This window comes from Rosa rugosa, chromosome 1 (genome assembly GCF_958449725.1).
Source record: "Rosa rugosa chromosome 1, drRosRugo1.1, whole genome shotgun sequence".
Lineage (NCBI taxonomy): Eukaryota > Viridiplantae > Streptophyta > Magnoliopsida > Rosales > Rosaceae > Rosa > Rosa rugosa.
This window is the reverse complement of record NC_084820.1, coordinates 51,173,696-51,189,687: the sequence shown is the minus strand read 5'-3', so window position 1 is coordinate 51,189,687 and position 15,992 is coordinate 51,173,696. Positions and strand designations below refer to the sequence as shown.

The 15,992-nt window shown below is 39.1% G+C and overlaps 1 protein-coding gene across 7 annotated transcripts in view; it reads left to right on the top strand.

The window, feature by feature from the left end:
• The first annotated feature begins 2,912 nt into the window (after positions 1-2,912).
• LOC133725324 (probable LRR receptor-like serine/threonine-protein kinase At2g28960) overlaps positions 2,913-15,992 on the top strand; it is a 90,350-nt gene continuing 77,270 nt past the window's right edge. The window contains exons 1-9 of one of the 7 annotated variants that reach the window (XM_062152536.1): positions 2,913-3,539; positions 3,777-4,377; positions 4,551-5,062; positions 14,005-14,146; positions 14,533-14,604; positions 14,752-14,823; positions 14,921-14,992; positions 15,077-15,157; positions 15,516-15,670. In XM_062152536.1, coding sequence (XP_062008520.1) covers positions 3,818-4,377; positions 4,551-5,062; positions 14,005-14,146; positions 14,533-14,604; positions 14,752-14,823; positions 14,921-14,992; positions 15,077-15,157; positions 15,516-15,670 — 1,666 coding nt within the window. In that variant the 5' untranslated portion in view covers positions 2,913-3,539; positions 3,777-3,817. Of the gene's footprint in view, positions 3,540-3,776; positions 4,378-4,550; positions 5,063-6,232; positions 7,177-14,004; positions 14,147-14,472; positions 14,605-14,751; positions 14,824-14,920; positions 14,993-15,076; positions 15,158-15,515; positions 15,671-15,992 lie in introns of those variants that run through there. The other 6 variants (XM_062152532.1, XM_062152537.1, XM_062152538.1 and 3 more) reach the window with 6 other exon arrangements.

Genomic DNA, 15,992 nt, shown 5'->3' with positions numbered 1-15,992 from the left:
TAATGGATCTATCATATGCACCATCGTGGTATCACCACAACTTCTTGTCTATTTAAAGATGGCAATGGAAGGGTATGCAATGACCATTTGTTGGTGACAAAAAAAATTCCATAGAGGATATTGACTTACCAATGAATACAGACTAGAGCGGGAGCTTACTAGGAAAGATCGAGAGGCTTCTTTGGAGCGTTGACTCGGAAGTTTGACAGTGGGCTCGAAGAAGAGGGGAGGAACCTACAGAAAACCCTCTGATGCCTAAGTCAGTACGTTTCTTAGTCCAGTGGAGTAAAACAAGTCTTAATGGGATCGTTTACCTTGACGTCGGGCTACCTTAATATAGGTGATGACTTACTTGGGGGCAAGCCGCCATTATTCCCGCTTTTACGGTTGCATTTACTTACTCACTTATGATGATAATCATTGCCGCATTAATGACGGTTAATCATGACTCATTTACGATAATGATTCATCACGCATTCATAACCGTAATCACTGAGCATAGTTATTATCATAGTTAAAGCCATAATAATCTCCACATTCATGACTGGAATTTATCACCATACTAACTACGGAGTTAATCGCCTTAACTGCGGGCCCAACAAAAGTTGACCACTCCCACAATGTCCCAAAATTTTCTCCTTGGGAATTCATCCCAAGAGAAAATTTCCAAAACTTAAATATTCTCTCTGGGCTCCACATCTTTATATTTCTCTTTGGGCACCCTTCTTTGAATTTCATCTAGGCCTTCCTCGCATTGAGAGCGTAGATGTGCTCGTATAAGAAGATCCTCGTTCCTTGTTTGAAGTCTGCATCTCATCTCATCGATGATGCCAACGCCAACACGCCCAAACCAGGACTCAGATCTGCCTTTGTCTTGCAGCCAGTCTAGTGTCGGGTCTTAGCATCCCCGATTCATTTGCTTGTGGTGTCTCCAGCGGTGCATTGTGCCTCCGGTGCTCGCCCACCACGCCGAAGCCTAGCTTCCAGTCTCACTTGCACGCGGTGCCCCCGGTGAGCTGCTTAGTTCCTGAGCTGTGCCCCCAGATCAGCTCAAACCAGATGCCGAGCCTAAGGTACCCTGCTACGAAACTCTCTCTCTTTTCCCTGTGTTTATTTATTTATTTATTTTGGCTCATGAGGCCGTCACAGAGTACTGGCAAGGCATGATATCGAATTTTCCTGGGATAGATGAGTTTCTCCTACCATACTAGGTGGGTCCCGACAGCGCCCCCCAACATTGAAGCTTCTCAACCTTGAATCTTTTATTTTCCGTTTTCTTCTAGCGTTATGTTCATGTAATAATGTCGTGTGGGAGGCGATCACTTTAATTTCTTTCAATTTCCAGCTTTGAATGTCCTTTTTTATGATTAAATAATATAAGTTTCTAATTTAAAAATAATAACGTTATGGCCTAACCTTCTCAATCGCTTAACTCCCAGAACATTCCGCGACGTCAGCCTTGACGTCGATGACGCCTTTCTCAATGACCGCAACGTCAGCCTTGACGTCGGCGTCGTTGACACCTTTCTCAACGACTGCAATGTCGGTGACACTGAGGTCGTGGGTGACGCCTTTCTCAATGACCGCGACGTCGGTGACACCTACCTCGACGCCGGTCCATACAACAATAACGTCAGCCTCAATGACCGTAATCGGCGTTTCCATGGTTTTGACTCATATTTCACATCCCTACTTGCCCCCTTGTTTTTCTTTTCTATGTGCGTAGACGCTCAGAAAGAAAAACAAAACAAAAACATAGTGCAACGGAAAATTCAAAATTAAGAGCCAATATCCTGGGCGATGAGCCGTTTAAACAAAAACAATGTATTGGAGAATTTGAAACCAAACTGTATAGACAATTCTCCCTCCACGGATTGCTTTTATCCTCTTCTGTCGACAAGATTGCCCCCATGCCCTGAGGGGCTCAAATTCATTACCAATCTCGTAACCTCTACGCCTTGTAAGGAGAAGATCCATTACCTCGTCCCACCCTTGCTTGCAGCGAGGGTGAGGTTCATCATCCCACCCCCGCCTGCAGCGAGGGTGTGGTCCAACATCTCACCCCCGCCTGTAGTGAGGGTGAGGCACGCCATCCCACCCCCGCCTTCAACGAGGGTGTGGTCCATCATCTCACCCCTGCCTTTAGCCCACCCCACCCTTACATATGTCAGTGAGAATCGAATCCATAACCTTTACAATGTTGAAATTGTAACTTACCAACAAGTCACAGCTCACGGGCCACTTGTTGGTGATGAAAAATTCGGTAGAGGATATTGACTCACCAATATATGCGGACTGGAGCAAGAGCTGACCAGGAAAGATCAAAAGGCTTCCTTGGAGCGTTGACTCGGAAGTTTGACCGTCGGCTCGAAGAGGAGGGGAGGTACCCGCAGAAAATCCTCTGATGCCTAAGTCAATACGTTTCTTAGTCGAGTAGAGTAAAACAAGTCGGAATGAGATCGTTTACCTTGACGTCGGGCTGCTTTTATATAGGCGATAACTTACTTGGGGGACAAGCCGTTATTATTCCCGCTTTTATGTATGCATTTACTTACTCACTTATGATAATGATCATTGCTGCATGAACAACGGTTAATCATGACTCATTTACGATGGTCATTCATCGCGCATTCATAACCGTAATCACTGCGCGTAGTTATTATCATAGTTAAGGCCATAATAATCGCCGCATTCATGAATTGAATTTATCGTCATACTAACTACGAAGTTAATAGCCTTAATTGCGGGCCCAGCAAAAGTTGACCACTCCCGCACTATTTTGGTCTAATCTTTTTATCAATGAAAATCTATGTGATTAATCAAAATTCTAATAGAAAGATACAAGGTTCATTTAAAAAAAAATATATATATATACAAATCATGTACCAAAACGAATTAAGAAAATTAAAATTTAGGCACTAAAAATGATAGTCCCCTTATGAAAAAGGAAAATTCTCTAAAAATTTGTTATTTAAGTGAGCATGACTCTTCTGTTATGGTCCCTTTTATGATAAATTGGCTTCTCTAACAAAAGGAAACATCTCATTTACTAGTCAATTGCTAATACCCATGTCCTTCCAAGCCTTCCCTACTGCATTCATTAGTCTCTGAAGCTCGACCACATGACCAAAAGAAAACTGGTTACACGTTATTACTACTGCCTAGCTAGACGTTGATATACATATATGATACATGCCTTGCCCCATTCAAGGCTATTCAATCTCCATCTATCAGCATTATTAGCTAGCTCTACTTGCAGATTTTTGTCCCATACCATTCATACCAGACCCTTATCTGCTTGTTGGTTTCTGCAAAAATTGCCAAATTGTTTGCCCGGCCTGCTCTATGCTTTATAGCTATCAAAGACGTTGCCGCTGCTTCTCTTCTACTTCATTATTAGCAGTCGATCCCTCACTCCTCAAAAGTACGTACTCGTGTCTTGATGTTGCCGACATTCAATCAGTTCATCTTTTCACTACTACTTCTTTGGTTTGCTCTTAATCTTCTGCTCCTTGTTCATGCACAGGATGATCAGTCAGGTACGACTAATACATATATATTATATACATGTATATATGTACACACTAGCCTCTAGACATGTGTTGAATTGAATCGAAAAAAAAAATAGAAATAGAAATATTGATGAAATGATTTTTTAGCCCCCAACTTCTTTTTTGTTTTTTGGTTTTTCTGTTTTGAACATAAGCCCTCTACTTCTTAACGTACTCCTTTCTCTTCTATTTCGTTACTATCATCCATCTTACTATTGTGGATAGGAGTGCACAAGGATGACCGGGAGTGGTAATCACTTTTTTATATGTCTCTCGCAGACTTCATTAGCATAGATTGTGGCAAATCGGGTTCTAGCTATACTGAAAATGTTACCGGAATCACTTACATTTCGGACTCAAACTTCGTCGACACCGGTGAAAGTAACTTCATATTGGATAAATATTTGGATGCCCATATTCAACCATACCAATCTCTCAGGAGCTTCCCTCAAGGCATCAGGAACTGCTACAAAATAAACATTAAAAGTGGAACCAAATATTTGATTCGAGCAATTTTTGTGCATGGGAATTATGATGGGCAGGACAAGTTACCAAAATTTGATCTGTATGTTGGACCAAATTTGTGGGATTCAGTGAAGCTTATGAATGCATCCATTGGCGTAACCAAGGAGCTCATTCATTATGTCCCAAGACCCAGAAACTATATACAACTTTGTCTGGTGAACAAGCTCTCTGGAATTCCATTTATATCAGCAATAGAGTTGAGGCTTCTTCCCAACTCAACTTATTCAACTGAAGAGGGGTCATTGGCACTTGTCTCACGGTTTGACACTGGTCAAATAGCCCCTAATTTGACAAAATACAGGTGAGTCATCTCCTTATTTACCGAGAACATCACATATCGATAATATTCACAACAAACAAATTTTTATGAGCCAGCCCATTCTGTTTCTTTTTTTAATCTCTGGAAGGCCATTCAATAATCGGAATGCATGTGTTCAATTTTTGTGTTCCTCTATTGTGAACTACTTGTTTTAGGTATCCGTTCGATATCCTCGATCGCTTCTGGGATCCGTACGATAGTGACCGGAATAATTGGACGCAATTGAGTGCCTCAACCAACACAAGCTCGGCTTTTATGCCATCTACGAATTCTGGTACTGACTCTGATTATAAATTACCTTTTGTGGTTATGAGTACTGCTGCCACGCCCAGAAATAGGAATGGTGCATTGAATAATTTCTGGCCGCCTGAAGCTAAAAATGGACAGTATTACATTTACTTGCACTTGGCTGAAGTTGAAAGACTCCAAAGCAATGGCAACCAGTCCAGGCAATTCAAGATGACTATGTATGGAAGACTACTATTTGGGCCATATGTTCCTCAATATTACATGAGTAAAACTTTTTCTAACCCTAAGGCTCTAAGTGGAGGACAAGAGAATTTTACAATCTCCATGACTGGTAAAGCTACCCTTCCGCCTATTCTCAATGCCTTCGAGATTTATATGCTAAAAAAGCTCTCAGAGTCAGAAACGAACCAAGAAGATGGTAAGTAATTACTTCTTACTCAACAAAACTTATAAAACTTACATGAATACTAATACTAGCTTTGTTGACACATGCTATGCTATGTAGTGTGAGGTAGTATTTATTCTTTTTTTATTCTTTTGAAGAAAAAAACAGTAGGAAATTATATTATTATGTATAGAGAATGATGTCGTTGAGTTGTGACTTATTGGTTAGTTATCTAAAATAACCGACATTGTGGAGATCATGGATTCAAAATTTTATTAATATTATGAGATGTGTGAATGGGGAGGGGTGAAGATAGGTATACTATACACTCACATACCTAAGAGACTGTGAGTGACAAGTATATCTTAACCACATGTGTTAAATTCAAAGCTTGAAAGTTTAACAAACTAAATTGTGCATTTATTCTCAACAGTCAGATCTACACGTCTACTATAATACTTTTGATCTCTATACATAAAGGGAAGCCTGGAGTTTTGGTGTCAAAGACTTCAACAAAATATGAAGTATCTATAAAACCCTTCAGAGAAAAAAAAAACTTTTAATAAAATCATCTAAAAATGTTACTGTGATAAAAAAAAAAAAGATAAAAACATTAAATTGAAGTGGGTGAGAAGAAAACTTTAGCCTTTTTCATCCTTTCAACAATTTCAGGGTATGAGGCTAGTATATATTTAAAGGGGCCCTACACTTAAAAATCTAATGAAAAAGACGCACCAATTATTTCTTTTCAATCTACATCCAATTATTGCCAATTAAGATAAAATATTAGATTTTATTTTTTGAAGAATTACACAAATTGCCATAATTTAATTCTGACAAACATAAGTCAATTAGTAAGATTAACGTCATCTTTAAATACCTTAATTGTAAATTTTTTTATTGGTCCCATTATTATCGCAGTGTTCATTAAATTCATTATGATTGCCAGAATTATAGAGTTTTTCTTTATATAATTTACTAAATTTACTTTTCAGTAATTTAAATTTTCTATTTTAAAGGTAAGTTTCTGTTTTACTTGCAATCTAACTTTAAAGGTAGAGGTTTAAAGTTTTTAATCCAACTAATATATTGTTTTTTTTTTTTAATTACAACCTAAAGATTAGACATATATGTTTAGCTAACATGAATTCTAGGAATTTTCATATCAACCTATTTATTAGAATCATTTTTCACATCAACCTCTTTCTTAGGTATTCTATCACTGCAAGTTGACCATGTTTATTAGGTTGAAAGTCTCTATATTATACCTATATAATAAGATACCTGATCATCAAAACACTTTTTCTAGTTAATTTGATTTCTGTTCAAGTAAATCCAGAATATGTGTCTGGCCCAAACTCTAGGTTACTTGACCTAGTTGTAATAGGGTTTAGAATTAGAGATATTATCGGAGATATTCATAGATATCCGATTAATTGTACGATTATTTTCCCTTGTAACACTCTGATTCTATGTCTTGTAATCCTCTATATAAAGAAGCCCCTATTATCAATGAAAGCATTACTCAATTCTCTCCCAATTTTGGTTTTCCTTAAACACGTTATCAGCACGACATTCTAACCCTAAAACCTAATAGCCAAAACCCTAAATCCGAATACAAAACCTTGATACCTTTTCTGCCACCGCCATACAACTTGAAGCCCTCGACCCCAAGAATCCAGAACCGGCGGTAGAACCACCAGAACCGGCAGGAAACTTATCGAACCGGCCACCGGAATCTCTAAATCAGCCGCAGCAAATACTTCACCAGTTCACCACCTTCCGGACCTCCAATTCCTAACAAACTTTGCCAACAGAAGCTCCTCAGACCAAATATTCAGGAACCGGAAGAAATAGCCCATAAACCGGTTTGAAACTTGCTGAACCGACCTACTAAACGTCCGACAGAAAAACCGGCAGAAGGAAAAGAAAAAAAAAGGAGGAAGGAGAAGCCCACTGCAACAGGCCCAAGACTTCGGCCCAGAAGAAGAAAGCTCTCGGCCCAGAAGCCCACTGACCCAAGCCCAGAAGCTCCGCCATGTCAGCAGATCTGCCACGTCAGCAACTCGGTCAACCCTCCGATCAACGACTTCCGGTGACTTTTTCCGGCCACTTTCCGACCAAATTTTCCGGTGACCTATTTCAAGGTATTTTTTTTTCTAAAAGTTCCCATTTTTGAGTTTTTATTTCAATTTCTCTTCTTTTTCCGGGGACTTGCAAACTCCCTTCTTCTACCCCACTTTCTTCATCATAGGGGAGGCTTAATTAAGCTAAACTGTGGGGGTTCGTGCTCACTCCAAGCTTGGAGCTTGTTGAGATCTCTAAACTTAGACTTTGTAGAGAATTTATGATCGACCACTTACGTCATTGTTTCGATCTAATCCAATACCTCTTGGAATTGAATTTCTTGGAAGTGATTACGCTAAGAAATTCCTAATTTCTTGGAAGTGATTACGCTCAGAAATTCATAATTTCTTGGGAGTAACTACACTCAGAAATTTTATATGTTTTCGTGATAGCCTTTTACGCTTCGAAACTAACCCTAATTTCTTTTTCTCTTTCAGGATGAGTAACCTGAACAAATTGGACTTTGCTCCATTGGGAACAACTGGCTCTGGATATCATAGGTGGGTTCGTGATGTCCGCCAGCATCTCAAGGACAATGGAATCCTGGATGCGATTCTCGAGCCTAGCCAGGACGTGCTAACTGTTGAACAAGCTCAAGCTTTGGAAGCAAATAGAACAGCCTTAGAGGCAAATAAGGTGAAAGCCATCATCCTAATGACTCGTCATATGGATGATTCGCTCCAGTACGAGTGTATGAATAAAGAAGACCGCAGAAGGCTGTGGGTTTCACTCGAAAAAAGATTTGGCAACGTCCGTGACTCCCTGCTTCCTGACCTAGAAGTGAGATGGCATAGCCTCCGCTTCTGTGATTTTAAGTTAGTTCTTGACTACAACTCGGAAGCACTTCGCATTAAATCCTTAATGGAATTCTATGGTAAAGAGATCACAGATGCGATGTTGATTGAGAAGACTCTCTCTACCTCCCCCGTCTCTGCATTGATGGTTGCTAAGAACTATCAAATCGATGTTACTGCAGGACGGATTACAAGGTTTCATGAGATTATTGGAGCTATGAATGTCGCTGAAAAGTATGATAACATCCTTGTGAAGAACTATAATTCGAGATCCGTAGAAACAGAGCTTATTCTGGAATCCAATTATAGTCGCGCCCCTAAGAGAGGGCGCCAAGAGCAAAACCCTAATCTTAGGGATACTTCTGAACGTTCTAGTCCATATAATCGCTCTACTTGGGAAGGTAACCACCAAAATAAGTGAACACGGAACCGAAGAGGTAAATGTAGGGAGGTAACACCTCTGGCCATGTTGGTGGAGCCACCAACACTAAGAGCCATCTAAATGTCGTTTTCAAAACACCTCAATCAATGGAGTCTGAGCAAAGAGATGTATGTTCTCGATGTGGAGTATCCGGTCATTGGGTACACATTTGTAGAGCTCGTGAAGAAATTGTTACCGCCTACAAAGCATATTGTGAAGCAAGAGAAGCTCACTATGTGGAACAAGAAGATCAAGAAAATGATCTTGAGTGAAGGGTTGAAGACTACAAATCTGGCTGGGATCAATAGATCGCCAATTCTGTTTAAGTCTTTATTTTTCCAAGAGATGTAATAGGCAATTGCATGCCATATACTTTGTAGTAAATGTCATTGGTTTAGTTTTTCTTCACATACGCTCATCCAAAATGAGTATGATGTCTAGGAAGGTTTTAAGATAAGTGGTACTTAAGTGAGCTTTGCTCCACCGACATCTCTCTACTCAACTGGTCATATTTATTTTGGAGTTACCGAAAGAAGTCAAACGACTAACTTTGTTTTGCATTAGCTAGCATTTGGATTAGATTCTCCTAATGGTTAAGAGACAATGATGTATTTCGTTGGCTCATGAATAAAATTTCTAGTTCTTTTCATTACTCTGAGCATATTACTTTGTGACTACGATGGCTGGGCCATCAGTGCTAATTCAAGGAGATGGAATAGCCCAAGATGTAGAGAACGAAAATGAGTTCCTTTGCAATCCCTCTAACGATTGCGAACAAAGGCGCATCTTAGAGAAGTTTATGTGTCCCTCTAGTGGACTCTATGTCACTATCCGAGCTATTAAATCCAATAAAGTTATGAGAGAAAATATTTTGGATTTAGACACATATTGGCTATGTCACGACAGGATAGGTCATCCTAATCATGATATGATGATCCGTCTACTAAAGACTTCACATGGACATCCTTTCTCTCGAGCGAAACGAAGCATGAATCAAAAGTTGATTCCTAGGCTAAGTGTGACCGCCGCCACTGCCTCTGGCGCCGCCGCAGTCCACCACCAGCCTAAGGCTGGCACAGTCCCTATCCATGACGCCATGGATGGTGCCCATCATGGTGATGACGCCCTAGGTGATGCTGCAATTACCAACTTTGCTTCAAATAGCGTTTCAGACGCTCAAGTCCAACCAAAATCCTCATTGGTTGCTTCTAAGGCCCCTCGCTCATTTTATAAAGCCTGTTTTTTAGGGAAATTAAGACTGAGACCGTCCTATGCAAAGGATATGAAAATACTCATTCTGTTCTTACATAGAATCCGTGGGGATTATGTGGACTAATTCAACCAACTTGCGGACGTTTAAATATCTTATGATGTTGGTTGACAAGCAAACATATTGGTCACGTGTTGTGCCATTGTCCACTTGTAATGCTACTTATGCTACACTCCTAGCACATATCATATGACAACGGGCTCACTCCCCGAATCATCATATTCAATCAATTAGATTTGACAATGCTAGAGAGTTTACATCGAAGACTTTCGATGGACATTGCAATGGGACTGATGTTGGACATCATATTCCCATGTACACACCCAAATGGTCTCGCGGAAACGACTACGATGGTCGATAGGATATTGGTAATCCGCACCAACCTCCTTATATCCGCTTGGGGTGATGCAATATCGCAAGCAGCTATGCTAATTCGTCTACGACCTACCGTCACTCAATGTATCTCTGCGTTACAGCTAGTGACTGGGTACAAGTATTTCGTACTTACGCACATTTGAGTGAGCCATTTATGTGCCAATTGAAACGCCACAGCGCACTATGACAGGTCCTTACAGACGAATGGGCAACTACGTTGGATTTGAGATTCCAACAATCGTCCTCTACTTAATGCCCTTGCTAGGCGATCTCCTCACCGCTAGATTTGCGGATGTCAATTTGATGAGACAGTCTTCCCGTCGTTAGGGGAAGATAAGAACACAGATGTTCAGCAGGAACAACAAGAATTGTCGTGGTCTGTCTCCACTATGTCTCATCTCGATCCCTGTTAAAGTGACGAGATCACACATCTACTGCAAATATGCCTGCAAGGAAGGACGTCCCTACGAGAGGACGTAGCGCCACCCTACACGGAGGTAGGCATGGCGCCAACGCCAAAGAGAGTGGCACTCTGGCGTTATAGGCCATGGCCTTAGCTAGGATGCGTGGGAGGCCAGTGGGTTCGAAGGATACCATGGCACAACCCCATCCTTTGATCATCGACACTCAAAATCCGTCTCATGAGAATCTTCTGGATTAAGGTTACTATTGGGGGACGACTCAACGTCAGAACCTATTCCTGAGAATATAGAGCTCTATGAAAATTACACTAGTGTACATGAGACGTGGGATAGAAACTCCATCATAATTGATGATGTAGTTGCACATTTCGTTGCGCATGAGTTTATTGAGTCTGATGATATCGAACCACGCTCCGTTGATGAATGAATGCCAACGTAGAGAAATTTGGCCTAAATGGAAAGATGTGATCCAGGTTAAGTGGGATTCTCTAACGAATATGAAGGTTTTTGAGCCAGTGATGCCAACACCTCCTAACATAAAACTGATTAACTAATGGGTCTTCGTTAGAAAGCGTGTTGAGAAAAAGAGATGGTAATTTGGCCTTATGACGCAAGGCTTCTCACAAAATGCCCTGGAATTGACTACGATGAGACATACTTTCTCATAATGGATGTCATTGCACTCCACTACCCTGTCAGTTTGGTAGTTTCCGAATAACTGAACATGCAGCTTACAAATGTGGTCACTACGTATCTCTATGGGGATCCAGATACGGAATGTACATAAAGGTTCATGGTGAACTTCACTTACCCAAGTCAAGTGGCTCTAGACCACGGAGCGCGTGTGCAATAAGATTGAAATGCTCACTAAAGTGACTACTTGATTGGGAAGGGATATGCCCGCGCGTTTCCATAACAAGTTTCAGATTCTATGGCGGTTCATGTTGGACATGATCTTCATTGGAAGCCCTTAAAGATTTAAGGGAAACCGCTGAACACTTGAAATTCGAGTTTGAGATTAAGGATTTTGGGAGAACACGATTATGTCTCGGTTTGGAACTTAAGCAATGTGTCGATAGATGCTTAGGCATTTTGACAAGGTCAAGCCTTCAGGCACCCTCATGATCGTCCGTAGTCTTGATCCTGAAAAGGATCTTCTTCGTCCAAAGGATGATGATGAAGATGTGCTACAGGCAGAAGTGCCTTACTTGAGTACAATAGGCGCATTATTGTACTTAACTCAATGAACAAGACCGGACATCTCATTTGCAATGAACTTGTTAGCTAGATATAGCTCTGCGCCAACGCGACGCCATTGGATTAGTGTAAAAGATATCTTTCAGTACTTGAGATGTATGATTGATATGGGCTTGTTCTATCCCTACAGAGAGACGATGGATTTGGACCCATCACACACCAGGAACGCCACCAACACTGGTCTGCGTCCACTATCCCCATCCCAAAACGATAAGCGTTTTGGAAGGTTTTGCTGATATTGGGTATCTCTCTGACCCACACAAAGGTCATTCCCAAACTGGTTAAGTGTTCACCATGGGTAAAGACCATGATATCTTAGAGGTCTACAGAACAGACCCTAGTCGCTATATCTTCGAACAATGCAGAGATTATTGCTCTTCACAAAGTGGTTCGTGAATGTATATGGATTGGATCCATAGTTTCGCATGTTCGAACAATTGTGGTTTGAAGTCTACCACAGATGAGCCTACGAGCATATAGGATAATGCCGCTTGTTTTGAAGCAAGGCTACATCAAAAGCGACAACACCAAGCATAATCAACAACAACAGACTCTTCTCAAGATCAAAGTGAACTAGGTTCAATTTTAGGACAGTGCGGCAGGCTTGCTCACTAAGTCATTGCCTAAATTTCACTTTCGAGAAACATGTTGGTAGCATCATTTGCGGAAGATATCCGAACTCCCATGACCGTAGTCATCAGGGGGAGATGCAGACATCAGGGGGAGGTGTCTACAAGTATGGTCTCAAAACGTGAAGGGTGTGTTGTGCTCTTTTTCCCCTTCGACCGAGATTATTTTTGTCCCACTGGGTTTTTGTTACTCGGCAAGGTTTTTAATGAGGCAACGAGAGGAGCACCACGTTTGGGCGACACAAGGGGGAGTGTTCAAGTAAATCCAGAATATGTGTCTGGCCCAAACACTAGGTTACTTGACCTAGTTGTAATAGGGTTTAGAATTAGAGATATTCTTGGAGATATTCATAGATATCCGATTAATTGTACGATTATCTTTCCTTGTACAACTCTGATTCTATGTCTTGTAATCCTCTATATAAAGAGGTCCATATTATCAATGAAAGCACGACTCAATTCTCTCCCAATTTTGGTTTTCCTTAAACAATTTCAAGTATGTATCTAATATATAAGAGGTTTATTTTTTGTTTCTTTTTGTATATGACACCTCTACATTAGAATTTTTTTTTTTTTATCATATACCTCTTTGTTAGGTTTTCTGCAATATTATACCTATGATCGTAGAACATACGATCCTTTTTTAGCTTGAAGGTTTATGGTATTTAAGCCTCACTTGCATATAACTATTTAGTAGGTAAATTAGAAATATAGTAGTTGAGAGTGAAAAGGTATCATGAGATTAATATGACAATATACCTAAATAGAAGAAGAAAGTAATCCAAGAACAAGATACATACCTTACAAATAGACATTTTTTTAGTATGTAGAGAGACACTGAATGTGAGTCTAGGAGTGAAAACACAATAACAAAAGCTTTTTGCCCATTTCCTGACCCCATCTCCAAACCTTTTCTTTTCTTTCAAAACATTTCTTTAGTTCTCCCTCAGAGACATAAACGAGTAGTACCATGCATGCTTTCCTTTGCCCTTTCTTTTAAGCAAGAAAAACATTTTTTCTTAGTGTTTGAATCAAAGTCTCCTTCCATCTTTTGAAACTATAATTGATCCAGTCAAGGAAAAGAAAATTGAAATTCTATTCGGAAATAAAATACCTACATATAAGGAAAAGAAGAACTAAAATTTGTGCATATATAGAAATATATATATATATACTCAAGTTAGTAATCACAATATAAAGCAAGGGAGGAATTAAGGGTAATTGATTATGATAAGGTCAAAACAAATTGATTTTTCAGCTTAATATTTCAAATTCAAATGGATGATAAAATTAAGGAAGATACTTAATTTAATTCTCTACAATCAGAAGGGCAAATTAGATATATAAAAAAAAATGAGAAAAATTATTAATTATATACATGTACTCTATATGGAAGGTTTGCTTATGTAGAGTGGGTGTAAATTGAAAGAAAAATATCTATGGGTTTTTCTCAATAGAAGCTTATATTTTTGAGTTTCTATCTAATTTTCTCTATTTAAAGAACTGTGGGAAGTTATCTTGATAGGTATTTATTTTAATTCATTTTAATTTTAATTTTCTTTTTTGTTATTTTGATGTTAACCATACCCTTCATATGTTAAACTCATACGTTCTTAGAATACCTACGCCTTTTCATATATCAAGCTAAGTTTTTCTGTTTATACATGAATACAATGACAGTTAGCGCAATCACAAGAATCAAGTCGACTTATAAAATTACAAATAATTGGCAAGGAGATCCATGTGCACCCCAACATTACTCATGGGAAGGTCTAAATTGCAGCTATCAGGAAAGTGATGAGTCCCCACGAATCATATCCTTGTTAGTATATATCAAATCTGCTGTTTGAATAATTGAATAAAGGGGTGAAATTGGTTCAGAGAGAGAGAGAGAGTAAAGGGGTGAAATTATGATTGGTGAACAATATTTGAAAAATAAAGAGGATGTTGGAGATTGTTTTTCTGAGACTAAAAATGGTTTTTTAATTAAAAGAAATAATTACAAACAATAAAAAATTACAAAAAAAAAATGTCCGTGCAAAACAGGCCCAAATTAGTGATGCTTCATTACTGAATCAACTACACAAATCTATTCGTGAAATTCGTTTTCATTATTCTATTTACTTTCGCATCTCTCTATCTATCCAGTGTCCACCACTGTGCAATATATGTATGGATGATTTAACTTGAGAACATGCAAATGATCAGGCACTTGCCCTGGAGTGGATTACAAGGGGAGATAACTCCTTCTATATTTAAACTTGCAATGATACAATCTTTGTAAGTATACTAACCTCATCCACACATGCTCTGCATACATGCCTTCATATGTCTGTTCAATCAATATTAATGACTTGAGTTGATCTGTGCGAATTTCATCTGGCACGATCAGTTTAGTTTAATGAGTTGAGCTGCTCATGATTTCAGGAACCTATCAAACAACAATTTGACAGGACCAATTCCAAAGGTTTTGTCTCAACTGCCAAACTTAGTTTTCCTGTAAGCTAGCTAGCTAGTGGTTATATATATAAACACTCCGATTTCATTTTGCACAAATGCAGTTAATCTAAATGACTTGAGCTGTTCATGATTTCAGGGATTTGTCAAACAACAAATTAACTGGTCAAATTCCAGATATTTTCTCTCAAATGCCAAAGTTAAATATCTTGTAAGTTAATTGTTTTGTATGGGGTTAGCTAACTAAACAGCATATTTATTTTTGCTTACAAAGCATGGTGATACACCTTTGTAGAAACTTGGAGAACAACAAGCTCACAGGCTCTATTCCGGAAGGACTAATTCGAAGAATGAATAGCGGTTTCTTGTCATTAAGGTATGTCCCTTTCTACAGAAAATCATGACCTTCAAATTTGTTATGGACTCACTCACGCAATAGATATTAGATCAAGGCGCTAGCCATCAAATTTATCTTCATCCATAAAATTATAAAATGGCTTAAGCGGTTAACGTGATAAGTGAAATGGAGGTAGTTCCGATCCTAACCTCTTGAATTTAGAACTCTACAATCATGTTAAATAGTCTATGCACTTAGAAAATTTGAGTTGTTAAACAATGAGTCTACCAAACCCAATATGTAAAACTATTGAGCATCAACTTACTAACAATTAAGCAAAATTTTGTATTTTGATATAACTGCAGTTGTTATTCACCGTATATTAATTTTGTACCAGACTGTGCGAAAATCCAAATCTACTTGGAAATGTTACTTGCAAGAACAAGAAGAAGAATTTCCTCCTTCCCATAGCTATTTCAATTGTTGGAGTATCAATCCTCTTCTCAATTTTAGCATTTATCTGGTGGAGCTGTGTGAGGAAAAGAAAACACAGTAAGACTTGCAAATATTTGTTGATGTCAATCTTTTCTCTTCGCAATATACAAGGGGAAATCACTACTACAAAAGAGGCCTGAGGGGACATAACTTATGTGTGCCTATGGCTACCTATAAGGACAAATATCTGTCCTCATTGGTCAAAGGGGATTGATAATGCATTTGTGTCTACTGTAGGTGTTCCTATTACTAAATGGAACAAATAACTTATCTGTCCCTAAATAATAGAATGGGCCCCATAGTTTCCCAGACTACAAAATAGAGTACAAATACCATACATTTGAACAAATACATTGCACCTCTTGGGGACACTTTAGCT